Source organism: Mauremys reevesii, linkage group 5 (assembly GCF_016161935.1).
Source record: "Mauremys reevesii isolate NIE-2019 linkage group 5, ASM1616193v1, whole genome shotgun sequence".
NCBI classification, from domain to species: domain Eukaryota; kingdom Metazoa; phylum Chordata; order Testudines; family Geoemydidae; genus Mauremys; species Mauremys reevesii.
In genome coordinates, this window is record NC_052627.1 from 140,306,851 (window position 1) to 140,334,452 (window position 27,602).

The 27,602-nt window shown below is 58.0% G+C and overlaps 1 protein-coding gene across 6 annotated transcripts in view; it reads left to right on the top strand.

Moving 5' to 3' along the window:
* Nucleotides 1–27,602, top strand: part of LOC120406127 (dedicator of cytokinesis protein 2-like) — a 317,936-nt gene that overhangs the window by 242,502 nt on the left and 47,832 nt on the right. For all 6 annotated transcript variants that reach the window (XM_039540455.1, XM_039540456.1, XM_039540457.1 and 3 more), the window contains 4 exons: nt 7,965–8,043; nt 16,993–17,093; nt 17,418–17,476; nt 19,152–19,300. In XM_039540455.1, coding sequence (XP_039396389.1) covers nt 7,965–8,043; nt 16,993–17,093; nt 17,418–17,476; nt 19,152–19,300 — 388 coding nt within the window. The remainder of the gene's footprint in view (nt 1–7,964; nt 8,044–16,992; nt 17,094–17,417; nt 17,477–19,151; nt 19,301–27,602) is intronic.

Genomic DNA, 27,602 nt, shown 5'->3' on the forward strand with positions numbered 1-27,602 from the left:
TTTAAAGTCAAATCCTAGTGAGGCAAATAGAAAGGAGCACAAACACTGCCAAATTAAGTGCAAGAGTGTAATAAGAAAAGCCAAAGAGGAGTTTGAAGACCGGCTAGCCAAAAACTCCAAAGGTAATAACAAAATGTTTTTCAAGTACATCAGAAGCAGGAAGCCTGCTAAACAACCAGTGGGGCCCCTTGATGATCGAGATACAAAAGGAGCGCTTAAAGACGATACAGTCATTGCGGAGAAACTAAATGGATTCTTTGCTTCAGTCTTCACGGCTGAGGATGTTAGGGAGATTCCCAAACCTGAGCCCTCCTTTGTAGGTCACAAATCTGAGGCTATGGCTACACTTAAACTTCAAAGCGCTGCCGCGGCAGCGCTTTGAAGCGCTAAGTGTAGTCAAAGCGCCAGCGCTGGGAGAAAACTCTCCCAGCGCTGTCCGTACTCCACCTCCCTGTGGGGAATAACGGACAGCGCTGGGAGCACAGCTCCCAGCGCTGGGGCTTTGACCACACTGGCGCTTTGTAGCGCCGCAATTTGCAGCGCTGCAGAGGGTGTGTTTTCACACCCTGCTGCAGCGCTGCAAATTTGTAAGTGTAGCCAAGCCCTGAGGAATTGTCACAGATTGACGTGTCACTGGAAGAGGTTTTGGAATTAATTGATAAACTTAACAGTAACAAGTCAATATTTAAAAAGGGCGCTAGAGGTGACCTGGCAATTACAGACCAGCAAGTCTAATGTCAGTACCGGGCAAATTAGTTGAAAGAATAGTAAAGAATAAAATTGTCAGACACATGGAAGAACATAAATTGTTGGGCAAAAATCAGCATGGTTTCTGTAAAGGGAAATCGTGTCTTACTAATCTATTAGAGTTCTTTGAAGGGGTCAACAAACATGTGGACAAGGGGGATCCAGTGGACATAGTGTACTTAGATTTCCAGAAAGCCTTTGACAAGGTCCCTCACCAAAGGCTGTTATGTAAATTAAGCTGTCATGGGATAAAAGGGAAGGTCCTTTCATGGATTGAGAACTGGTTAAAAGACAGGGAACAAAGGGTAGGAATTAATGGTAAATTCTCAGAATGGAGAGGGGTAACTAGTGGTGTTCCCCAAGGGTCAGTCCTAGGACCAATCCTATTCAATTTATTCATAAATGATCTGGAGAAAGGGGTAGACAGTGAGGTGGCAAAGTTTGCAGACGATACTAAACTGCTCAAGATAGTTAAGACCAAAGCAGACTGTGAAGAACTTCAAAAAGATCTCACAAAACTAAGTGATTGGGCAACAAAATGGCAAATGAAATTTCATGTGGATAAATGTAAAGTAATGCACATTGGAAAAAATAACCCCAACTATACATATAATATGATGGGGGTTAATTTAGCTAGAACTAATCAGCAAAGAGATCTTGGAGTCATCGTGGATAGTTCTCTGAAGATGTCCACGCAGTGTGCAGCGGCGGTCAAAAAAGCAAACAGGATGTTAGGAATCATTAAAAAGGAGATAGAGAATAAGACGGAGATTATCTTATTGCCCTTATATAAATCCATGGTACGCCCACATCTCAAATACTGCGTACAGATGTGGTCCCCTTGTCTCAAAAAAGATATACTGGCACTAGAAAAGGTTCAGAGAAGGGCAACTAAAATGATTAGGGGTTTGGAGAGGGTCCCATATGAGGAGAGATTAAAGAGGCTAGGACTCTTCAGCTTGGAAAAGAGGAGACTAAGGGGGGATATGATAGAGGTATATAAAATCATGAGTGACGTGGAGAAAGTGGATAAGGAAAAGTTATTTACTTATTCCCATAATACAAGAACTAGGGGTCACCAAATGAAATTAATGGGCAGCAGGTTTAAAAGAAATAAAAGGAAGTTCTTCTTCACACAGTGCACAGTCAACTTGTGGAACTCCTTGCCTGAGGAGGTTGTGAACGCTGGACTATAACAGGGTTTAAAAGAGAACTGGATAAATTCATGGAGGTTAGGTCTATTAATGGCTATTATCCAGGCTGGGTAAGGAATGGTGTCTCTAGCCTCTGTTTGTCAGAGGATGGAGATGGATGGCAGGAGAGAGATCACTTGATCATTGCCTGTTAGGTTCACTCCCTCTGGGGCACCTGGCACTGGCCACTGTTGGTAGACAGATACTGGGCTGGATGGACCTTTGGTCTGACCCGGTACGGCCGTTCTTGTGTTATTTTTGTGTTACCGGTATTGTCCTGTCCAGCCACTGGGCAGCACTGGGCCACACACTTCACCTGAGCCGGTAAGAGCCAGAAGGGCAGCTAGTGACGTGTCTTACAGAGAACAGGCCTTGTGCGTCTCTGGGGTGTAAGCTCTGTAACCTGGACCTGTGGGGTATGTGGGGGGAGGGGGCTGTGGCCATGGGGGCATCTAACGGGGGGTGGGTTGGGGTATTTAACAGGGGTGGGTTGGGGGGGGCCTGGAGCATTTAGTGGGAGTTGGTTGAGGACAGGCTATTACATTTTGCTCTTGCTCTGTTTGCTGGGGGCAGGAATTCTGGGTCTGGGCGCCGCGAGGAGGTGCTGGTCACCGGGTTGCCAGGTGTTCAGTTTTTGACCAGAACACCTGATTGAAAAGGGACCCTGATGGCTCCGGTCAGCACCACTGACCAGGCTCTTAAAAGTCCACTCGGCGGCACATTAGGGCTAAGGCAGGTTCCCTGCCTGCAGTGGCTCCGTACGGCTCCCGGGAAGCATCTGACATGTCCCCTCTCTGGCTCCTATGTGTAGGGGCAGCCAGGGGGTTCTGTGCGCTCTCCCTGCCCCAAGCGCTGGCTCCAGAGATCCCATTGGCCGGGAACCACGGCCAATGGGAGCTGCAGGGACGGTGCCTACGGAAGGGGCAGCGTGCAGAGCTGCTTGGCCACGCCTCTGCATAGGAGCCGGAGACGGGAACATGACGCTGCTTCTGGGAGCTGCTTGAGGTAAGCTCCACCTGGAGCCTGCACCCCAAGCCCCTTCCCCAGCCCTGATCCCCCTCCTGCTCTCCAAACCCCTCAGTCCCAGCACCGAGCACCCAACTACCTCCCAAACTCCTTATCCCCAGCCCCACCCCGGAGCCCACACCCCTAGACGGAGCCCTCAACAGCCCTCTGTCCCAGCCCTGATCCCCCTCCTGCCGTCCAATCCCCTCAATCCCAGCCCGGAGCACCCTCCTAATACCCCAAACCCCTCATCCATGGCCCAGCCCAGAGCCCTCACCCCAACCCCCTGAGCCAGCCCAGTAAAAATAAGCGAGTGAGTGAGAATGGGGAAAGTGAGCGACAGAGGGAGGGGGAGATGGAGTGAGTGGGGGTTGGGGCCTCAGTGAAGGGGCTGGGCTGGGGCAGGGCCTTGGAGGAGGGGCGGGACAGGGCAAGGATGTTCGGTTTTGTGCAAGTAGAAAGTTGGAAACCCTAGCTGGGCGCCATGGGGGGCTGGGCGCCTCAGGAAGCTGGGTGCCATGGGGGGCTGGGCACCGCGGGGGGTTTCCCCGGTGCCCAAGAAGAAGCCCCCCAGACACCAAGACAAGAGCAGGTCCCTGGTACCGAGGGCAAAAGAAGACAGTGCGAGAGCCGCGCTGGCTGCTCTTCTTCCCCGGTACCACATCCAGTGCCACAGCAAGCCCCTCGGACACGTACCGGGGAGCAGCCTCAGAGCAAACGCAGCGGCCAGTTCGTTACCCCACCATTTCCCAGGCCGTAGGGCTCCAGGCGAAAAGCCCCCACCCGTACCCAATCCGTAGGCCCCCGGGTGTAACTAACCTGGTCAATGGAAGTACCCGCCCCCTTTCCCAGTCCGTAGGGCTCCGGGTGTAACTAACCTGGTCAATGGAAGTACCCACCCCCTTTCCCAATCCGTAGGCTCTGGGTGTAACTAACCTGGTCAATGGAAGTACCCGCCCCCTTTCCCAGTCCATAGGCTCTGGGTGTAACTAACCTGGTCAATGGAAGTACCCGCCCCCTTTCCCAGTCCGTAGGCTCCGGGTGTAACTAACCTGGTCAATGGAAGTACCCACCCCCTTTCCCAATCCGTAGGGCTCTGGGTGTAACTAACCTGGTCAATGGAAGTATCCGCCCCCTTTCCCAATCCGTAGGCTCAGGGTGTAACTAACCTGGTCAATGGAAGTACCCACCCCCCTTCCCAGTCCGTAGGCTCTGGGTGTAACTAACCTGGTCAATGGAAGTACCCGCCCCATTTCCCAATCCGTAGGCTCTGGGTGTAACTAACCTGGTCAATGGAAGTACCCGCCCCCTTTCCCAGTCCGTAGGGCTCTGGGTGTAACTAACCTGGTCAATGGAAGTACCCGCCCCCTTTCCCAGTCCGTAGGGCTCCGGGTGTAACTAACCTGGTCAATGGAAGTACCCGCCCCCTTTCCCAATCCGTAGGGCTCTGGGTGTAACTAACCTGGTCAATGGAAGTACCTGCCCCCTTTCCCAGTCCGTAGGCTCTGGGTGTAACTAACCTGGTCAATGGAAGTACCCGCCCCCTTTCCCAGTCCGTAGGGCTCCGGGTGTAACTAACCTGGTCAATGGAAGTACCCGCCCCCTTTCCCAATCCGTAGGGCTCCGGGTGTACACTACTTCTGCGGGTCTGCAGGACCTTTCACCAGGGAAAGAGCCTTGCACAGTAATATCCATATCCTCTACTTAGGACGGAAGAATCCCATGCACTGCTACAGACTAGGGACCAAATGGCTGGGCAGCAGTTCTTCAGAAAAGGACCTAGGGGTTACAGCCGACGAGAAGCTGGATATGAGTCAACAGTGTGCCCTTGTTGCCAAGAAGGCTAACGGCATTTTGGGCTGTATAAGTAGGGGCATTGCCAGCAGATCGAGGGACGTGATCATTCCCCTCTATTCAGCATTGGTGAGGCCTCATCTGGAGTACTGTGTCCAGTTTTGGGCCCCACACTACAAGAAGGATGTGGATAAACTGGAGAGAGTCCAGCGGAGGGCAACAAAAATGATTAGGGGGCTGGAGCACATGACTTATGAGGAGAGGCTGAGGGAACTGGGATTGTTTAGTCTGCAGAAGAGAAGAATGAGGGGGGATTTGATAGCTGCTTTCAACTACCTGAAAGGGGGTTCCAAAGAGGATGGATCTAGACTGTTCTCAGTGGTAGGAGATGACAGAACAAGGAGTAATGGTCTCAAGTTGCAGAGGGGGAGGTTTAGGTTAGACATTAGGAAAAACTTTTTCACTAGGAGGGTGGTGAAGCACTGGAATGGGCTACCTAGGGAGGTGGTGGAATCTCCTTCCTTAGAGGTTTTTAAGGTCAGGCTTGACAAAGCCCTGGCTGGGATGATTTAGTTGGGTTTGGTCCTGCTTTGAGCAGGGGGTTGGACTAGATACCTCCTGAGGTCCCTTCCAACCCTGAGATTCTATGATTCTATGATCGGGGAATTGGTAGCCTGATACCAGGAACATGGTTTAAGGGGATTTGCAGTGACAGGGTAAAAAAGTGGGGAAATTTTGTAACATTTTTATGACTCCTGCATGTGCCTCAGTTTCCCCCAGACCTTGCACGGCTCCCCAGCGGGCGGGGGGCGGGGGAAGAGGGGTTCAGTTTGCTCTCAGGACAGGCCAAGAGTAAGGAACCGGCTGAACTGACTGAGAGCACCAGGGGGTCAGAGAGTCAATGCCAGCTCCAGTGACTCCGGGGTCTGCTGCCTCTCAGCCGGGAGCTGAGCAGAGACCCCAGCTGAGAACAAAGGCCTGCGGGGAGGGTAAGTGGGGCTAAGCATGGGTGGGGGTAATTAGGGGCTATGCATGGGTGGGAGGAGGTAAGTGGGGGCTCAGCGTCGGGGGTAAGTGGGAGGGCTCAGTGTGGGCGGCTCCGCGTGAGCAGGGGGTAAGTGGGGGGCTCAGCATTGGGGTGTAAGTGGGGGCTCAGGATGGGTGGGGGCTAAGCAAGGGTGGGGGTTAGTGGGGGCTCAACATGGGCGGCTCAGCTTGAGCAGAGGGTCAGTGGGGGCTCAGCGGGGTGGGTGAGTGGGCAGCTCAGTGTGAGCAGGGGGTAAGTGGGGGCTCAGCGGGGGCTCAGCGTGAGCAGGGGCTCAGCGTGGGTGGGTCAGTGGGGGCTCAGCGTTGGGGGTAAGTGGGGGCTCAGGGTGGGTGGGGTCAGTGGGGCTCAGCGTGGGCGGGGGTAAGTGGGGGCTCAGCATTGGGGTTAGTGGGGGGCTCAGTGGGGGGCTCAGCATGGGCTCTCTGACCTGAGGACTGACGGGGGGTCAGGGCCAGCCGGGCACCGGAGTCCCAGCTGGTGAATGGCTCCGGGCTGCCCAGGCTGGACGCTGCGGTACCCGCTCTGTCTCTGTGCGGACCCAGGGGCTGCCCACGCTGGGGGCAGGTGACTCATGCACCCGGCTCTGCCCAGGGCCTCTGTCAGCTGCCTGGCCGGGCAGAGCTCTCGGGGGGCAGCAGGAGGGCTCTGGCACCCAGAGGCTCAGTCTGGCTGCCAGGGAGGCTGCAGGCCCTGCCCCGAAGGGAGAGTGGGACTCTTGGGGGGCTGCCCCACTGCAGGGTTCCCCCATGGGACTGTTGTAAAGCTGGGGCGTGGCACAGACCTTGTGGATCAGTGAGGGGTGGGGAGGTGGCTGCGGACAGGGTGTGGGGAGGGCTGCGTGCGCACATGGTGCCCCCCCGGGGGGCGGACGTGCTCGCTCTGTGTGTGTGTGTGCAGGTGGGAGGTTCTCTCTTGGGGGGGCCAGGGATGGGCGTGCCGTGTGTCACGGAGTGGGGGGGAGTCAGGGTCCTGCGATTCACCAGGACTCTCGGCCAGCCAGTAAAGCAGAAGGTTTATTTAGACGCCAGGAACACAGTCCCGAGCAGGGCTTGCAGGCACAGACAACAGGATCCCCCCAGTTAGCTCCATCTTGGGGCCCCAGGAGCCCCACAGCCCCATTGGGGGGTCAGAGCCCTGCCTCTCCTTCCCTTCCTCCCCCAGCCAGCTCCAGACTGACACCCCCTCCAGCCCCACTTCCTCTCTGTTGCTTTCCCTGGGCCAGGAGGTCACCTGACCTCTCTGTCTCCAACACCTTCAGCTGGCACCTTTGCAGGGGAGGGGCCCGGGCCACCAGTTGCTAGGAGACAGAGCGTCAGGCATTTAGGTGCACTGGCCCTTTGCTCTGCTAGAGACTTAAGAACTGCCTAGGGGACACTGAGGCACCAACACCGCATTCCCAGACCCCAGTAAGAACAGTCCCAGTTCGTCACACCGTTGCATGGTGGGTGCTTGCCTGTATGGGTGATGCAGGTGTGGGTATGAGGGGGGGTTGCCTTCATGGGCTGCTCTGAGTGTGGGTCACAGAGGGGCCAGCGCAGACAGCAGGCCAACCAACCAGACAGCTGCCCCCTCGCCTGGGGGCAGGGCTTTGTAACACCCCTCACAGCGGGGCCTCTTCTGGCGCCCGATGGGGCTTTCTGGCTTCTCTCCGGCCTCTGACAGGCAGGCTGCTGGCTCCAGTTTCTCACAGCCCAGCTGTTCAGAGCTCCTCCGCCCGCCTCCCTGAGCCAGGGGCACAGCCCTTCACTCACGGGAATCCCGCCAGCCATGCCCCCCTCTGGTCTTGTCCACCCGTCCGACCAATCAGTAATCACGAGTCGAATCCCCAAACTCCTGAGCTGCGGGGTCCAGCCAAGCACCAACGCTGGCCAGTCCTTTGCCTGCTCCTGGCGGCACCTTCTCCACCTGTTCTCAGCCACTGCAGAGGTTAGATGTGGATTTTTAAAAGACACTGTACCCTATACAGCTCCCGCTGTAATCCCAGGGCTCCAGGAGCTGGGGCTTGGAGAAAAACCCCAGCCAGTGTGAGACTCGCCAGACACCTGCGAGGTTTGGTAACCTGAGAGCCCGAACCTCTGCAGCAGCCTCCCTGCCCCGCTGCACTTAGCGTCCCACTCACGTGCAGGGCTGAGGCGCGACCGACCAGCCGCTCACTGCCCTTGTCGCTCTCCCTGCAGGGAGTTCCTCCGAGCCATCAACCAGTTTGCTGACACCTTGACCCAGATGTTCCTGAGCAGCAGCAGCTTGGAACTGCAGGTGAGCAGAGGGGCTGGGAGGGCTGCGGGCTTTGCCCAGCGCTGAGCGGGGCCTGTGAGAGCCGGGGCTGCAGGGGGGCATCAGGCCTTTGCCAGCAGTTCTGCTAATGCTTTACCTGGGGCTGCTCCAGTGGAGCCTGTGACAAGGGGTGGGGGAGCATTTCTGGGCAGGCTTCGGATTGGTCTTGGCACCCCCCCCCAGCAGGTTTCTAGTGTTTCAGGTGAGACGGGGGTCAGCCCCCTGTCCTGGTTCCTGCCCCCCCCTCATCCCTGGTTCCTGCCCCCCCCCTCATCCCTGGTTCCTGCCCCCCCTTCGTCCCTGGTTCCTGCCTCCTCCTCGTCTCCAGTTCCTGCCCCCCTTCATCTCCGGTTCCTGCCTCCCCCTTCGTCTCCGGTTCCTGCCCCCCCCCCATCTCCAGTTCCTGCCTCCCCTTCGTCCCTGGTTCCTGCCCCCCCCCTACATCTCTGGTTCCTGCCCCCCCCTCGTCTCCGGTTCCTGCCTCCCCTTCATCCCTGGTTCCTGCCCCCCCCTCGTCTCTGGCCTCCTGTTCATCCCTGGGTCCTGACCCCCCTCATCTCCGGTTCCTGCCTCCCCCTCGTCTCCTGTTCCTGCCCCCCTCGTCTCCGGTTCCTGCCCCCTCATCCCTGGTTCCTGCCCCCCTCATCCCTGGTTCCTGCCTCCCCTCGTCCCTGGTTCCTGCCTCCCCTCATCCCTGGTTCCTGCCTCCCCTCGTCTCCTGTTCCTGCCCCCTTCGTCTCCGGTTCCTGCCTCCCCTTCATCTCCGGTTCCTGCCCCCATCTCCAGTTCCTGCCTCCCCTTCGTCCCTGGTTCCTGCCTCCCCCTCGTCTCTGGTTTCTGTCCTCCCTTCGTCCCTGGTTCCTGCCTCCCCCTCCGTCCCTGGTTCCTGCCTCCCCCTCATCCCTGGTTCCGGCCTCCTCGTCTCCGGGTCCTGCCTCCCCTCGTCCCTGGTTCCGGCCCCCCCCCTCGTCCCTGGTTCCTGCCTCCCCCTTCGTCCCTGGTTCCTGCCTCCTCCTCGTCTCCGGTTCCTGCCCCCACCTCATCTCCGGTTCCTGCCCCCTCGTCGCCGGTTCCTGCCCCCCACTTATCTCCGGTTCCTGCCCCCCCTCGTCCCTGGTTCCTGCCCCCCCTCATCTCCGGTTCCTGCCCCCCCCTCGTCCCTGGTTCCTGCCCCCCCTCATCTCCGGTTCCTGCCCCCCCTTCGTCCCTGGTTCCTGCCTCCCCTTTGTCCCTGGTTCCTGCCTCCCCTCATCTCTGGTTCCTGCCCCCTCGTCTCTGGTTCCTGCCCCCCCTCGTCCCTGGTTCCTGCCCCCCCTCGTCCCTGGTTCCTGCCTCCTCCTCGTCTCCAGTTCCTGCCTCCCCTTCATCCCTGGTTCCTGCCTCCCACTCGTCCCTGGTTCCTGCCCCCTTGTCTCCGGTTCCTGCCTCCCCCTCGTCCCTGGTTCCTGCCCCCACTCATCTCCGGTTCCTTCCCCCCCTACATCTCCGGTTCCTGCCCCTCCCCCTCATCTCTGGTCTCTGGCCTCCTCCTCATCCCTGGTTCCTGACCCCCCATCTCTGGACTCTCGCCTCCTCCCACCCCCGCATGTCCCTGGTTCCTGACCTCTGTCCTCCCCCACACATACACCTCTGGTATGTGGCCTCGTCTCCCTCCTAAGTCAAAATGGCTTTCAACCAGCACTAGGGAATTCTTTATGAGCCCTTGTCCTGGCAAAAAGGAAAAGATCACAGCACCAAAAATTAATGGTAGCTTTGGAGCAAGTCATCATGATGTGATCACATTTATAATGTGCAAGCAGAATAAAGTCCAGACCAGTAATAGATATACTTGGTGCTTTAATAGGGCCAGTTTCACAAAACTGAATGTGATTATGAGCCAGATCAGCTGGCAGGAAGTGTTTAATCATAAAAACGTGAATGATAATTGCTAATTATCTAAGAACTTACTTGATGCCCAAACAGCCACAATTCCACAACTGAGGAAGAAGACTGTGCTGATTGAGAGACAACCTGATTTAGAGGGGAAGTGAAGACAGCTATAAAAACATAATAATAAATGGAAAAATGGGGAAGTTAGGAATTGTAGACAATTGATAAGGGAAGCCAAGGGACACAAGAAGAAATCTATGGCCTGCAGAGTTAAAAACAATGAGGAGTTTTTAAAGTATATTAGGAACAGAAAAAATCCCAATAAAGTATTAGTCTATTACTAGATGGAAATGGTAGAATTATCTGGATGGGTGGATTCTCCCGTCGCTTGTGAATGAATATTCAGCTAGTGCTGACTTATGTTCTAGATTGATTTGATTTTGTGGCTTCTCACGTGGGAAGCGAGTCCAATCCTGGATTTGCGAATGCGGTCGCATCTCTTGCAAGCGTAATGGTTATGGGGAGGGTTTGAGGTTTTGGCCTTATGATGTGCTCTCTTCTGCAAGGACCTCACATGCCACTCCTCCAAAGTGGACATGGCCTCATGGCACAGACCTCTCCCTCCAGGTCTGTCAAGTGCCATAAGTTGCCAGGTTTTAAGATCTATCCTGCATGCTTTGAGGTTGGCCTTGAAGGTGTCTTTATATCTGAGGATGGGTCGACCCTTAGAACAGGTTCCCATGCTCAGTTGGCTGCAGAGCACTGCTATCAGGAAGCCTCCATGCAGACCATGAGTCTGACCCAGCAAAGCTGAGCCTTGATGAGCATGTGCTCAAGGCCAGGGATTTGGCACCTTGCCAGGACTTCAGTATTGGGATTTTGTCCTGCCACTTGAGGATGCCAAAGGATCTTGGGCAGCGAAGGTGGAAGCTCTCCAGCTGGTCGATGTGGTGTTGGTACAGCGTCCGTGTCTTGCAGCCGGAGAGGTGTGAGTCCAAGCGCGCGGCTGATTTGTATCTGGGTTCCGAGGCAGACGCCACGCTCCCTCCAGAGCCTGTGGGCGAGAATGTCAGATGCCAGCGTGGCCTTTGCAGGTGCTGAGTGATCATAGAATCACTCTTCTCCTCTACAGACTAAACAAGCCCAGTTCCCTCAGCCTCTGCTCGTCAGTCATGTGCCCCGGCCTCCTAATCATTTTCGTTGCCCTCCGCTGGACTCTCTCCAATTTGTCCACATCCCTTCTGGGACCAAAACTGGACACAATACTCCAGCTGTGGCCTCACCGGTGCCGAATAGAGGGGAATAATCACTTCCCTCAATCTGCTGGCCATGCTCCTACTAATGCAGCCCAATATGCCGTTGGCCTTCTTGGCAACGAGAGCACACTGCTAACCCATATCCAGCTTCTCATCCACTGTAACCCCTAGGTCCTTTTTCTGCAGAACTGCTGCCCAGCCATTTGGTCCCTAGTCTGTAGCAGTGCATGGGATTCTTCCGTCCTAAGTGCAGGACTCTGCACTTGTCCTTGTTGAACCTCATCAGATTTCTTTTGGCCCAATCCTCCAATTTGTCTAGGTCACTGTGGACCCTATCCCTACCCTCCAGCGTATCTACCACTCCTCCCCAGCTTAGTGTCATCTGCAAACTTGCTGAGGGTTCAATCCATCCCATCATCCAGATCATTAATAAAGATGTTGAACAAAACCGGCCCCAGCACTGACTCTTGGGGCACTCCGCTTGATACCGGCTGCCAACTAGACATGGAACCATTGATCACTACCCGTTGAGCCCAACAATCTAGCCAGCTTTCTATCCACCTTATAGTCCATTCATCCAGCCCATACTTCTTTAACTTGCTGGCAAGATACTGTGGGAGACTGTATCAAAAGCTTTGCTAAAGTCAAGCTATATCACATCCACTGCTTTCCCCTCATCCACAGAACCAGTTGTCTTACCATGAAGGCAATCAGGTTGGTCAGGCATGACTTGCCCTGGGTGAATCTATGCTGACTGTTCCTGATCACCTTCCTCTCCTCTAAGTGCTTCCGAATTGATTCCTTGAGGACCTGCTCCATGATTTTGCCAGGGACTGAAGTGAGGCTTACCGGTCTGTAGTTCCCTGGATTCTCTTTCCTCCCTTTTTTAAAGATGGGCACTACATTAGCCTTTTTCCAGTCATCCGGGACCTCCCCCGATCACCATGAATTTTCAAAGATAATGGCCAATGGCTCTGCAATCACATCCGCCAACTCCCTCACCACCCTTGGATGCATTAGATCCAGCCTCATGGACTTGTGCCCATCCAGCTTTTCTAAATAGTCCTTAACCTGTTCTTTCACCACTGAGGGCTGGTCACCTCCTCCCCATGCTGTGCTGCCCAGTGCAGCAGTCTGGGAGCTGACCTTGTCTGTGCAGACCCAGGGCAAAAAAGCATTGAGTACTTTCAGCTTTTTCCACATCCTCTGTCACTAGGTTGCCTCCCCCATTCAGTAAGGGTCCCACACTTCCCCTGATTTTTTCTTGTTGCTAACATACCTGTAGAAACCCTTCTTGTTATCCTTCACATCCCTTGTTAGCTGCAACTCCAATTGTGCCTTGGCCTTCCTGATTACACCCCTGCATGCTCGAGCAATATTTTTATATTCCTCTCTAGTCATCTGTCCAAGTTTCCACCTCTGAGAGGCATAATAGACATCACCACCCTGAGTGAAAGCAGCCGGCTGAGGGTGTGGAGCCAGGCTGCAGGCCGAGCCGAGCCGGTTGGGAGAAGGGTTTGCCATGGTCTGATGTTGCCCACAGGCTTGATTCGCTCCCCAAGGGAGTCAGTGGCCAACCGGCAGTGCACTTCATACACTCGACCAGAGACCCGCAAGCCACCACTGTCAGCGCCAATGTGCCGACTGTGACTCCGAATTCTCAGTGATCGTGCAGAAAAGGCAGGAGTGTTCAGTAAATATTTCTGTTCTGTATTTGGGGGAAAAAACAGATGTTGCGGCCTCCTCATATGGTGATGCTCTTCCATCCTGCTCGTCTCTCTGGAGGATGTTAAACAGAAGCTACTACAGTGAGACATTTTTAAATCAGCAGGTCCAATCGACTTGCATCCAGAGTTTTAAAAGCGCTGTCTGAGGAGTTTGCTGGACGGTTGCTTTTCAGTGAGTCTTGGAGCACTGGGAAAGTTCCAGGGGACGGAAGAGAGCTAACGTTGTGCCAATGTTTAAAAAGTGAAAGCAGGGTGAGCTGGTTAATTACTGGCCTTCCAGCCTGACATCAGTCCTGGCTAAGACAATGGAGCATCTGGGACTCGATTAATAACGAGCTAAAGGATGGTGATGTAATTAATGCCAATCAACCTGGATTTATGGAAAATAGATCCCGTCAAAGTTGGTATTTTTTTGAGGAGATTACAAGTGCTGTACTACATGTAGACATCTGTGAGGTGCTTGATTGGTACCCTACCACATTTTGGTCAAAAAACTAGACTGATATGAAATGCACATGACAAACATTAAATGGGTTAAAAGTTACGTAACTGGTAGATCTCAAAATGTAATAGTAAATGGAGAATCGTAATCAAGGAGGTCTGTTTCCAGTGGGGTCCCACAGGGATCGGTTCTTGGCCCTACGCTATTTAATGTTTTTATCAATGACGTGGAAGAAAACATAAAATCATCACTAAAGTTTGCAGATGACACAAAAATTGGGGAAGTGAGAAATAATGAAGAGGACAGGTCCCTGAATCAGAGCCATCTGTCTCACTTGGTAAACCGGAGACAAGCAAACATGCGTTTTTATACAACTAAACCTGACTATGTACATCTAGGAACAAAGCATGGAGGCTCTACGTTCAGGGTGGGAGACTCTGAAAAGCTTTGGGGGTCACTGTGGATAATTAACTGAACATGAGCTCCTAGGGTGACGTTGTGGTCAAAAGAGCTTATGTGATCCTGGGATGTAGAAACAGGGGAATATTGAATAGGAGCAGAGAGGTTATTTTCCCTCTGGATTTGGCTCTGGTGCGACCACTTCTGGGATCCTGAGCCCAGTTCTGGTGCCCACAATTCAGGAAGGATGTGGCTAGATTAGAGAGGGGTCAGAGAAGCGGCACGAGAATGATGAAAGGGTTGGAAAACCTGCTTTCTAGTGAGAGACTCAAGGAGCTCAATCTATTTAGCTGAACAAAGAGCAGGTTAAGGGGTGACTTGATCCCAGTCTATAGGTACCTACATGGAAGCAAATATTTAATAACAGGCTCTTCAATCCAGCAGGCAAAGGTCTAACGCAATCCAGTGGCTGGCAGTTGAAGCTAGACAAATTCAGAGTGGAAATCAGACGCACATTTTTGACAGTGAGAGTAATTAACCATAGGAACAATTTCCTAGACCCACAATAGAGGTCTCCCTATGGGATGGGGAGCAGGCAGATACTGGGCACAGTGTTGATATACGATACTCTACATGCGCTTTATTGATTACAAAACAAACCTTCCTCACTCCACATTCACACCCCAAACATACTATACCAGAGTCCAAAGGTCAGAATGGTCCTGATGGCCAGTCGAGGTTCCTTCCCTCAGGATAAGATCATAAGATGTGGGGAGCCACACGGGACTCTGGATCAATAAACGACTCTGATTTGCAGAAAACAGGGGCATCCGTTTATATTCCATTCCATCGCCTCATCGGTTCTTTGCCTTTGTTTACTAGGCCGTCACACAATTCCAAAGAGACGATGCTGGGTGGGCCACCATGATCCAAAGTGTCCATTTCCTCCAATTCTCATACAATTTTATATCAGTCCAGCTGGTGGTGTTTCCTTTTCTGATGATTTTCTGTATTTTTCTTGGAACATAAGATTGTTTTTGCACAAATAGTTCTAATAGTCCTTGACCTTAAGTCCTTGCTTTGGTTGCTAACTTGCAACGCACGCATTCATGTCAAGCAAATGTCATTCGTACCAGGCCTCAGTGACCTATAACATATTACATGGCTGTATGAATCACAATGTGTGTGTGTGTATATATATTGTGACAATTCCTCCTCCACCTTGGTGGGTCCTGCGCTTATTGGCAGATTTGCTCACCTCAGTGATCTTCCCCACAGTCTAGATCAACTTCTCCTGTGTCTGATCAGGAGTTGGGAGGTTTGGGGGGAACCCGGGCCCACCCTCTACTCCGGGTTCCAGCCCAGGGCCCTGTGGATTGCAGCTGTCTATAGTGCCTCCTGTAACAGCCGCATGACAGCTACACCTCCCTGGGCTACTTCCCCATGGCCTCCTCCCAACACCTTCTTTATCCTCACCACAGGACCTTCCTCCTGGTGTCTGATAACGCTTGTACTTCTCAGTCCTCCAGCAGCTACACCCTCTCAGCTCCTTGTGCCTCTCACTCCCAGCTCCTCACACGCACTTCCTCTCCTCTGGCTCCCCCCTCCCTGACTGGAGTGTCACAGAGTCCCTGGGCGCTGCTCTGGAACTGCTCCCCACCAAGCCAGGCAGGACTCTGGGGAGCCTCCTCTCCCTCGGAGCAGACTGTCTGCAGGGCAAGAAGCTCCCACGGCTTCACCTCCTGGGTCTCTCCTTGGAGCATTCAGCATCCTCGGCCCCTCCGTGCGCTTCCCCCAGCGAGTCCGCCCAGTCGGGGTCCTGGGGGGCCACAGGGTCCTGCCCCCCCACTGCGCAGTCAGACGTGACTCTCAGCCAGCCAGTAACACAGAGGTTTATTCGATGACAGGAACAGGGTCTAACACAGAGCTTGTAGGTACCGAGAACCAGACCCCTCGGCCGGGTCCATTCTGGGGGGCAGTGAGCCAGACCCCCACATCTGCACTTCACTCCTCGTCCCCAGCCAGCTCCAGACTCCCCAAACCCCTCCAGCTCCACCTTCTTTCCTGGGCCAGGAGGTCACATGACCTCTTTGTTCTCCCCCACCTTTAGCATCCCCTTGCAGGGGGGAAGGGCCTGGCCATTAGTTGCCAGGAGACAGAGGGTCGGCCAGGAACTGAGGCCCCCCCACAGTATTCAGAGGGAACATTAAGAACATTCCTAGTTCATCACATGGAGTGAGCTCCTTTTTAAACCCAGGTGCCCTGATTAGCCTGCCTTGATTGGCTGCAGGGGATCTAATCAGCCTGCCTGCCTTAATTGGTTCTAGCAGGTTCCTGATTACTCTAGTGCAGCCCCTGCTCTGGTCACTCAGGGAACAGAAAACTGCTCATCCAGTCACCAGTATATTTGCCCTCTACCAGACTCCTGTACCCCACTGGCCTGGGTCTGTCACATAATATATATCTCCCAACAAATTCACCCAGGTTCATTGTGGATTCGCCATCCCTGGTGATTTTTCAGTCTAGATTGGATGTTCTTCTAAAACGGGGGTGGGCAAATTACGGCCGCGGCCTGGATCAGCCGTTTTAAGCCGGCCCACGAGCTCCCGCTGAGGAACCGGGTCGGGGGCTGCACCGCGCGGCTCCCTGAAGCCGCGGCATGGCCCCTTTCTGAGGGTCGTGGGCTGCGCCACGCCTAGGAGCCGGAAAAGAGACATGCCACTGCTTCCGGGAGCCTCTCCCCATGCCCTAACCCCCTGCCCCAGCCCTGAGCCCCCTCCCACTCTCCAAACCCCTCGACCCCAGCATGGAGCACCCTCCTGCACCCCAAACCACTCATCCCCAGCCCCACCCCAGAGCCCTCACCCCCTCCCGCACCCCAACCCCAATTCTGTGAGCATTCATGGCCCGCCATACAATTTCTATTCCCCAATGTGGCCCTCAGGCCAGAAAGTTTGCCCACCCCTGTTCTAAAAGCTCTGCTCTAGGAATTATTGTGGGGTAGGTCTCTGGGCTGTGCTGTACAGGGCGGGAGGTGGGGGGGGGAAGAGAGAGGGGAGGGTGCCAGACTAGGTGATCACAATGGTCCCTTCTGGCCTCGGAATCTATGCCTCCTCCCACCTCGCTCCCCTCCTCCCCCGCATTCCCTGGCCTTGCCCCAGTCCCTCACCTCCGGGTCCCAGGCCCCCACGCGTCTGACATCCCTGTAGCCACCTTTGAGCCCATCTTTTCTTTACAGCTTTGGAACAATTATTTCCACCTGGCAGTTGCCTTCCTCACCCAGGATTCCCTGCAGCTGGAGAACTTCTCCCAGGCTAAGCGCACCACCATCCTTGCCAAGTGAGTCACCTGCCTGTCTCCACTGGGCCCTGAGGGTTATGGGACCCTGGGGAGCCCATCTTCCACGGCCACAGCCTGGGCTCCTCTGCTGGCCTCAGTGGTTGGAGGTGCCTCCTGACTTTGCCATGTAACCAGGCGGGGGATTCCCTGTTCTCTGGTGATGCTCTAGACTGGCTGCGTCTGGAGCCTCCATCAGGATGGGACGGGGGGTGGATTTGGTGCTGGATTCCCAGCCCTGGGTCCCATTCTGCTCTTACTGACACCTCGAATGGTCCGGGCGGCACAGGGGCTGGAGGGAATAATTCCCTCTCCTTATCGCATCAGGTACGGAGACATGAGAGCCACAATTGGAGCCGCCATCCGGGACATGTGGTACAACCTAGGTGAGGCTGGCGTGGGAAGGGCTTGAGCCATAGGCAGGGCAGCTCTGGGGTGGGGCCAGGCAGGGCTGAGCCTGAGGGGCGGGATCGTCATTATTTGCAGGATGGCTCTTTGGTTCGTTATGAAATATACTCAGGAACATCCGGGTTATGGCTATTGACCAGTGATACAGCACAGCACTCCGGGAAGCCGTCCCACTCAGTCATGTGACATTCACCTTACACAGACGTTAACCCCTAAAGCAGAGGTGGGCAAACTACGGCCCGCGGGCCACATCCGGCCCACGGGACCGTCCTGCCCGGCCCCTGAGCTCCTGGCCTGGGAGGCTGCCCCCTGCTCCTCCCCTGCTGTCCCCCCACCCCTGCAGCTCGACCCACTGCCGGCGCAGTGCTCTGGGTGGGGGCTGTGAGCTCCTGGGGCAGCGCAGCTGCAGAGCCGGCCTGACCCGGCCTCTCTGCTGCGCGGTGGTGGCGGCAGCGTGGCCTGGCTCCAGCCGGGTGGTGTGTCTGTAGCACCGCCAGCCACCGGTGCTCCAGGCAGTGCGGGAAGGGGGCATGGAGCAGGGGGTGGGAGTTGGATAGAGGGCAGGGGAGTTCAGGGGGAGGTCAGGGGGTGGGGGGAACAGGGGGTTGAATGGGGCAGAGATCCTGGGGGGCAGTCAGTAAGGGGGGGGGTGGATGGGGCAGTCAGGGGCAGGGGTTCCGGGAGTGGTCAGGGAGAAGGGGTGGTTGGATGGGGCAGGGGTCCTGGGGGGGCCATCAGGAATGAGAGGAGGGGTTGAATGGGGCGGCCGGGGTTCGGGGGACAGGGAGCAGAGGTGTGTGGGTGGGGCAGGGGTTCCAGGGGGGCCGTCAGGGAACAGGGGGGGTTAGATGGGGCAGGAGTCCTGGGGGGGGCAGATAGGAGGTGGGGGCAGGGCCATGACCCCCTCCCCTAACCGGCCCTCCATACAATTTACAAAACCCAATGTGGCCCTCAGGCCAAAAAGTTTGCCCGCCCCTGCCCTAAAGCCATCTCTGTGCCCTGCCTGTTTACAAGTAAAAGCCACCTCAGCCAATACCAGGAGTAGCCCATCAGCTTTCCGCCTTGGCGTCCTGGTCCCTGCCCTGAGCACATGCAGTGCAGGGACCTGCTAGGTCTGCTCTAGGGTAGAAGAGTCGAACTTCGGGACGTTGTGAGAATAATGCCCTACCTTTCGGTTTGGCAGCTAGAGCAATGCTGACCAGCCTCCACTCAGACAGAGCGCACAGCTGGGGCTCCTGGCTCCGCAAGGCAGCCAACCGGAGACAGTCTGGGGCTGGACTAGCCAAGGGGCTGTGGGGCACCAGTGTGGTGTGGAGAGCACGGCTGGAGAGAGCGACTGAATCCGATCTCATGTCCTGAGCTGGCCCCACCGGGTGTGCAGCTGAGAATGCCCTTGCGAGGCAGCCCCACTCCCCGGCTGTCTGTTCCTTACAACTGTTGCCGATCGTCGTTCCCCTGGGTGCTGCTCTCTCCGGGGCAGGACCTGGCTCCTTGCTAGGCCTGGTCTGGGTGCCTCGGGAAGTGTGTAATCTGCTAGTGTCCCGCAGGGCGATACCACCACTCCCCCAAGGAGATCTTGCCCCCATGGGGAGAGGGGAGGGGTCCTGGGAGAGCAATACCCTTCCAACCAGTCCCTTCCTGCCCCTGCCTCAGGACATCACAAGATTCGGTTTATCCCTGGCATGGTGGGCCCCATCCTGGAGATGACGCTGGTACCCGAGCTGGAGCTGCGCAAATCCACCATCCCCATCTTCTTCGACATGATGCTATGCGAGTACCAGCTGACCAAGAACTTCGGCATGGTGCGTTCTGGGCCCCAGGGAGTCGGGGGCCAGCAGGGTGCAAGGAGGGGGTGTGGCAGGCACAGGTGGACTGGCAGTGTGCAGCCGGCTGTAGTCACCAGGGAAAGGAGCAGGGTGCAAGGAGGGGGTGTGCGAGGCAGGGGTGGACTGGCAGTGTGCAGCCGGCCGTAGTCACCAGGCAAAGGAGCAGGGTGCAAGGAGGGGGTGTGCGAGGCACGGGTGGACTGGCAGTGTGCAGCCGGCCATAGTCACCAGGGAAAGGAGCAGGGTGCAAGGAGGGGGCGTGCGAGGCACGGGTGGACTGGCAGTGTGCAGCCAGCCGTAGTCACCAGGCAAAGGAGCAGGGTGCCAGGAGGGGGCGTGCGAGGCAGGGGTGGACTGGCAGTGTGCAGCCGGCCATAGTCACCAGGGAAAGGAGCAGGGTGCAAGGAGGGGGTGTGGCAGGCACAGGTGGACTGGCAGTGTGCAGCCAGCCGTAGTCACCAGGCAAAGGAGCAGGATGCCAGGAGGGGGCGTGCGAGGCACGGGTGGACTGGCAGTGTGCAGCCAGCCGTAGTCACCAGGCAAAGGAGCAGGGTGCAAGGAGGGGGCGTGCGAGGCACGGGTGGACTGGCAGTGTGCAGCCGGCCATAGTCACCAGGCAAAGGAGCAGGGTGCAAGGAGGGGGCGTGCGAGGCACGGGTGGACTGGCAGTGTGCAGCCGGCCATAGTCACCAGGGAAAGGAGCAGGGTGCAAGGAGGGGGTGTGGAAGGCACAGGTGGGCTGGCAGTGTGCAGCCAGCCGTAGTCACCAGGCAAAGGAGCAGGGTGCAAGGAGGGGGCGTGCGAGGCACGGGTGGACTGGCAGTGTGCAGCCAGCCGTAGTCACCAGGCAAAGGAGCAGGGTGCCAGGAGGGGGCGTGCGAGGCAGGGGTGGACTGGCAGTGTGCAGCCAGCCGTAGTCACCAGGGAAAGGAGCAGGGTGCAAGGAGGGGGCGTGCGAGGCACGGGTGGACTGGCAGTGTGCAGCCGGCCGTAGTCACCAGGCAAAGGAGCAGGGTGCAAGGAGGGGGTGTGGAAGGCACAGGTGGGCTGGCAGTGTGCAGCCGGCCGTAGTCACCAGGCAAAGGAGCAGGGTGCAAGGAGGGGGCGTGCGAGGCACGGGTGGACTGGCAGTGTGCAGCCGGCCGTAGTCACCAGGCAAAGGAGCAGGGTGCAAGGAGGGGGCGTGCGAGGCACGGGTGGACTGGCAGTGTGCAGCCGGCCGTAGTCACCAGGCAAAGGAGCAGGGTGCAAGGAGGGGGTGTGGCAGGCACAGGTGGGCTGGCAGTGTGCAGCCGGCCGTAGTCACCAGGCAAAGGAGCAGGGTGCAAGGAGGGGGCGTGCGAGGCACGGGTGGACTGGCAGTGTGCAGCCGGCCGTAGTCACCAGGCAAAGGAGCAGGGTGCAAGGAGGGGGCGTGCGAGGCACGGGTGGACTGGCAGTGTGCAGCCGGCCGTAGTCACCAGGGAAAGGAGCAGGGTGCAAGGAGGGGGCGTGCGAGGCACGGGTGGACTGGCAGTGTGCAGCCGGCCGTAGTCACCAGGGAAAGGAGCAGGGTGCAAGGAGGGGGCGTGCGAGGCACGGGTGGGCTGGCAGTGTGCAGCCGGCCGTAGTCACCAGGCAAAGGAGCAGGGTGCCAGGAGGGGGCGTGCGAGGCACGGGTGGACTGGCAGTGTGCAGCCGGCCGTAGTCACCAGGGAAAGGAGCAGGGTGCAAGGAGGGGGTGTGGAAGGCACAGGTGGACTGGCAGTGTGCAGCCGGCCGTAGTCACCAGGGAAAGGAGCAGGGTGCAAGGAGGGGGCGTGCGAGGCACGGGTGGGCTGGCAGTGTGCAGCCGGCCATAGTCACCAGGGATGACAGCAGCCCTGGGCTAGGAGGCATGCTGCAGTGTGAGCCCCTCCCATGGGGGTCTGTGCTGCTCCCGGCACCTGACCAGTATGACGGAGCGGGGGGAGAGGCCCTGGGAAGAAGAGCACCATGGCCAGAGACCCGCTGGAGAGGAGGCACAGGGCCTGTCACCTTCCCCCTCAGCCATGACCCAGCCGGCCCCGACAGGAACACAGCTCCCTTCAGCCCCTGCCCCAGGTCCTAGGCCTCGAACTGAGCCTCTCGGCCCTGGCGCACCCCTCGCCCTCCCTGCCCGGGGATGCGGGGCCGAGCCCCTCCCCCAGGCGTGACCCTCGCCCTCCCTGCCCGGGGATGAGCCCCTCCCCTGAGTGTGACCCTCCCCCTCCCTTCCCCACAGGGCCGAGCCCCTCCCCTGAGTGTGACCCTCCCCCTCCCTTCCCCACAGGGCCGAGCCCCGCCCCTGAGTGTGCCCCCCCCCCTCCCTTCCCCACAATGGCCGAGCCCCTCCCCTGAGCGTGACCCTCCCCCTGCCTTCCCCACAGGGCCGAGCCCCTCCCCCAAGCGTGACCCTCCCCCTGCCTGCCCGGGGACGAGCCCCTCCCCCGAGTGTGACCCTCCCCCTCCCTGCCCCACAGGGCTGAGCCCCTCCCCCGAGCGTGACCCTCGCCCTCCCTTCCCCACAGGGCCGAGCCCCTCCCCCAGGCATGACCCTCACCCTCCCTGCCCGGGGACGAGCCCCTCCCCCGAGTGTGACCCTCTCCCTCCCTGCCCCGGGGACGAGCCCCTCCCCCGAGTGTGACCCTCTCCCTCCCTGCCCCACAGGGCCGAGCCCCTCCCCTGAGCCTGACCCTCCCCCTGCCTTCCCCACAGGGCCGAGCCCCTCCCCTGAGCGTGACCCTCCCCCTGCCTTCCCCACAGGGCCGAGCCCCTCCCCTGAGTGTGACCCTCTCCCTCCCTGCCCCACAGGGCCGAGCCCCTCCCCTGAGCGTGACCCTCCCCTGCCTTCCCCACAGGGCCAGGCCCCTCCCGAGCGTGACCCTCCCCCTGCCTTCCCCACAGGGCCGAGCCCCTCCCCCGAGAGTGACCCTCTCCCTCCCTTCCCCACAGGGCCGAGCCCCTCCCCCGAGCGTGACCCTCTCCCTCCCTTCCCCACAGGGCCGAGCCCCTCCCCCGAGTGTGACCCTCTCCCTCCCTGCCCCACAGGGCCGAGCCCCTCCTCTGAGCGTGACCCTCCCCCTGCCTTCCCCACAGGGCCGAGCCCCTCCCCCGAATGTGACCCTCCCCCTGCCTTCCCCACAGGGCCGAGCCCCTCCCCTGAGCGTGACCCTCGCCCTCCCTGCCCCACAGGGCCGAGCCCCTCCCCCGAGCGTGACCCTCGCCCTCCCTGCCCCACAGGGCCGAGCCCCTCCCCCGAGCGTGACCCTCCCCCTGCCTTCCCCACAGGGCCGAGCCCCTCCCGAGCGTGACCCTCCCCTGCCTTCTCCACAGGGCCGAGCCCCTCCTGAGCGTGACCCTCCCCTGCCTTCCCCACAGGGCCAGGCCCCTCCTGAGCGTGACCCTCGCCCTGCCTGCCCGGGGACGAGCCCCTCCCCCGAGTGTGACCCTCCCCCTCCCTGCCCCACAGGGCTGAGCCCCTCCTGGCGTGACCCTCCCCTGCCTTCCCCACAGGGCCGAGGCCCCTCCCAAGCGTGACCCTCCCCTGCCTGCCGGGGACAGGCCCCTCCCGAGTGTGACCCTCCCTCCCTGCCCCACAGGGCTGAGCCCCTCCCCGGCGTGACCCTCGCCCTCCCTGCACAGGGCCGAGCCCCTCCCCCAGGCATGACCCTCACCCTCCCTGCCCGGGGAAGAGCCCCTCCCCCGAGTGTGACCCTCACCCTCCTGCCCGGGCCCCTCCCGAGTGTGACCCTCTCCCTCCCTGCCCCACAGGGCCAGGCCCCTCCTGAGCCTGACCCTCCCCTGCCTTCCCCACAGGGCAGGCCCCTCCTGAGCGTGACCCTCCCCTGCCTTCCCCACAGGGCAGGCCCCTCCCCCGAATGTGACCCTCCCCCTGCCTTCCCCACAGGGCCGAGCCCCTCCCCTGAGCGTGACCCTCCCCCTGCCTGCCCGGGGACAAGCCCCTCCCCCGAGCGTGACCCTCGCCCTCCCTTCCCCACAGGGCTGAGCCCCTCACCCGAGCACCCCTTGCCCTTCCTGCCTGGGGACTCCAGCTCCATCCTCCCCATAAGCAGCCCATCCGAGGGTACTGGTGCTGGCTCTGGATGGAGACTTACATTGCACCCTTAGTGCACTGCTCCGTAGCTGGGCTGAGGGGATCCCCATGGCTGTGTGTCCCCATCCCTCCCCCGTGGCTTTTGTTCTTCTTCGAGTGCTTGCTCATATCCATTCCAGTTAGGTGTGCGCGCCGCGTGCACGTTTGTCGGAAAATTTTTACCCTAGCAACACTTGGCGGGCCGGCTGGGCGCCCCCTGGAGTGGCGCCGCCATGGCGCAGGATATATACCCCAGCCGGCCCATCCGCTCCTCAGTTCCTTCTTACCGCCCGTGTCAGTCGTTGGAACAGTGGAGCGCGGCTTAGCTGACCTCCACTTCCCTAGCTACTCGTAGTTCTCTCGTTCCTTGTTCTGTATATAGTTAAAAACTTTTTATATAGTTCACTTTAGTTTATTACTTTATAGTATATTTAGTATAATAATAGTTAAGAGGGGTTGGGGAATAGCCCCTTCCCCGCACCTGGTGCCAGGGCCCATGCCTGGTTCACCGGGTTTCAAACCGTGCTCGGCCTGCCGCGTGCCGATGCCGACAGGAGACCCGCACGACTCCTGTCTGAAGTGCCTCGGGGAGTCGCACCTGACAGCTAAGTGCCACATTTGCAAGGCTTTTAAGCCAAGAACAAAAAAGGAGCAGGACATTAGGCTAAAGCAGCTCCTCATGGAGGCGTCTCTCACCCCTCAGCCTTCGGCACCGAGCGCTGGTCACTCTTCGAACAGAAGCACCTCCTCGGCACCGGACCGCGCAGGTACGGCCAAGGCTCCTTGGCACCACCCGTCGCCGGCACCAAGGCCGGCTCGACGCCACTCCCTCTCCCTGAGGTCGAGAAAGGCTAAGACTCCTGCTGCTTCCGTGCCACCTGCACCGCAGCCAGAGAGCTCGTCCAAGTCGGACCGCCCGGCGCTGACACCCGCCGCGGCACCGACGACGTCTGCACCGTTGACTCCGGTCCCACAAGGGCCGTCGAGTCCGGTGCCTGTCAGCTCCCCGGCTAGACCCGTGGTAGAGCTTAATATCCCGTCTACGCCGGAGACGTTCTCAACAGCGAGGGATCTGATTTTGATGACAGAGTTGACGCTGCCTCCGCTCCCGGCACCGCCGGTGCGGGCGATACAGTCTATAGGCAAGCCGGCCTTGATTCGGCCACCCTCTGTCGGCGCAGCAGACCGGCACCGTTCTAGATCACGGTCCCGCAGACATTCCAGGTCCCAACGGCGCTCCCGTCGCCGCTCGCAGTCCCGGCACCGTTCTCCTCTGCGGTACCGGTCGCACTCGCGGCTCTGGTCGGCATCCCGGTCGCCGGCCCGATATTCTCGGCACCGCTCCAGCTCCCGGCACCGCTCCAGGCACCGTGACTCCCGTAGCCGCTCCCGACGCCGAGCCTCGTGATCGTGGTCGACCTCCCGGCACTGCTCCAGTCGCAGGTCCCGATCTTGTTCCCGGTACCAGTATGCCTCCAGGTACCGGTATCCGGTGCTGAGTAGAGCTAGGCCTGCTAGAGACATGGACTCTGCTCAGGGCCTCTCCGCTCCTCCATGGCCTTCCAGGCACGCCTCAGAGTCCTCCCGCGCGGACAGCTATTATGCGCAGGACCGCGAGTCCGATGTGCCCACCGGGGTCTTCTGAGAGGCCCAGGCCCAGGACCTAGGCCCACACCAGTGGTCCTTCTGGACGCCTTGGGCGTACCACCAGGCCCAAGGGGCACCAGTAGTCCCATCCCGCTCGGCACCATCAGAGCACCGGGTGCCAGAGGCGACAATCAGTCATCCGCCTCCCGCTGGTACGGAGGAAGCTCCAGTCCACCCACTAGACTCCCCAGTCCCACTGGAGCAGGAGGTTGCTCAGGAGCAAGAGGCCACGCAGGACCCTCTCGTCCCAGGTGTCTCCTCTTCCTCTTCTCCAGACGAGGCGGTGGCAGGGACATCCTCCTCGGGCCCTCCTCCAATCGACCTGAGGGCCCACCAGGACCTCCTCAGGAGGGTAGCACTCAACATGAACCTCCAGGTAGAGGAGGTCCCAGAGGTGGAGGACCCGGTGGTGAGCATTCTGTCGGCTGATGCTCCCACCAGAGTGGCCCTACCGTTTATTCGTACCATTCAAGCCAATGCAGACACTATATGGCAATCGCCGGCCTCCATCCCACCTACGGCCAGGGGAGTCGAGCGTAAATATATGGTGCCCTCTAGGGGGTACGAGTATTTATATGGCCATCCTCCTCCCTGCTCACTGGTCGTTCAATCAGTTAATGAGAGGGAAGGCCATGGCCAGCAGGCGGCAGCCCCAAAATCTAAGGAGGCTAGGCGAATAGACCTGCTCGGCCGTAAGGTGTACTCGGCGGGCGCCTTACAGCTCCGGGTGGCGAATCAACAAGCCCTCCTCAGCCACTATAATTACAACACATGGGCGGAGGTGGGGAGATTTACGGAACTACTCCCTCAGGATTCCCACCAGGAGTTCGCGGCCTTCTTGGAGGAAGGGAAAAAGGTGGCCAGAACTTCCCTCCAAGCCTCGCTCGATGCAGCCGACTCAGCAGCCAGGACTCTGGCCTCAGGTGTTGCCATGAGGCGTATCTCGTGGCTTCAGGTTTCCAGCCTTCCACCCGAGTTGCAGTACACCATCCAGGACTTGCCGTTCGATGGTAAAGGCCTCTTCTCGGAGAAGACTGACCCTAGGCTGCAAAGCCTGAAAGACAATAGGGTCATAATGCGTTCACTAGGCATGCACACGCCAGTGACCCAACGCAGACCCTTCCACCCCCAACCTCCCCATCCGTATTTTGTGCCTAGAAACAGGCAGGACTTTGACAGGGGGCGCGGCCGAGGTGGGCGTAGACGCCAATCAGGACCCCAAAGGGGCCAAAATCAAGGTCCCTCGAAACCACCAGCAGGACCAAATACTAACTTTTGAAGGTGCGCCCGAGGATGGCGTACCACTTATAGGCCAGGATCCTTCTCCGCCCTTCTCCAACCGTCTCTCCTACTTCCTCCCGGCATGGTCCCAGTTAACCTCGGATCTCTGGGTCCTACGCACGGTGGAATATGGATACCACCTCCAATTTGTTTCAACCCCGCCCTCCCACCCTCCCACCCCGTCCCTCTTCAGGGACCCCTCTCACGAGCAATTCCTCTTGCAAGAGGTGTGGTCACTTCTCGCCATGGGGGCTATAGAGGAGGTGCCAAAGAGCGAAAAGGGCAAGGGGTTTTACTCCCGTTATTTCCTAATCCCCAAGTCAAAGGGTGATCTCAGACCCATCCTAGACCTGCGAGGACTCAACCAGTTTATGGTAAAGTTGAAGTTCCGTATGGTATCCCTGGGGACCATTATCCCATCCTTGGATCCTGGAGATTGGTATGCCGCCCTCGATATGAAGGACGCATATTTTCATATCGCCATTTTTCCTCCGCACAGGAGGTACCTCCGTTTCATAGCCAACCATCAGCACTTCCAGTTCACAGTCCTGCCCTTTGGCCTTTCCACAGCCCCAAGGGTATTCACGAAGTGCATGGCCGTGGTCGCTGCATATCTCCGCCGACGTCGGATACACGTGTTTCCATATCTGGACGATTGGCTCCTCTGGGGGACCTCTGAGACACAAGTCACCCAGTATGTGGGCATCGTCAGGGACCTATTCACTCGTCTAGGCCTGGTGATCAATATAGAGAAGTCCTCTCTAGTTCCCACACAGAGGTTAGACTTCATAGGAGCGACCCTAGACTCCAATCTTGCCAGGGCCTGCTTACCACAGCCGCGGTTTCAAGCAATGGCAACAATCATCCGCGGTCTGCAAAACTTCCCGACGACCTCGGTTCGCACTTGTCTCGGTCTCTTGGGCCTGTGAAAGTAGAATGAATTATATTGTAAAAATAAGAATGGATTAAAGAAATGTTGTATGTACCTTTAAGCAGAAATAAGAAATGTTGAAATACAGGTGCCAGGAAAAGAAACATTAGGCATAAACAATGGTGCTAATGGCGAAACATTAACAGAAGATGGGTAATAGTTAAGTAAGGAAATAAGATATGCATGCCTAGCCCAGGTAAACTTATCTGATTCTGCTCCCTTTGTTATCTTGTTAAGTTCTCACCCTTTTATCTGTATAAATAAGATAGTTTGTGTCTTGCATGGTACTCATATTATCTGAATGTTATTGGCGGAGCGCTGCGCTA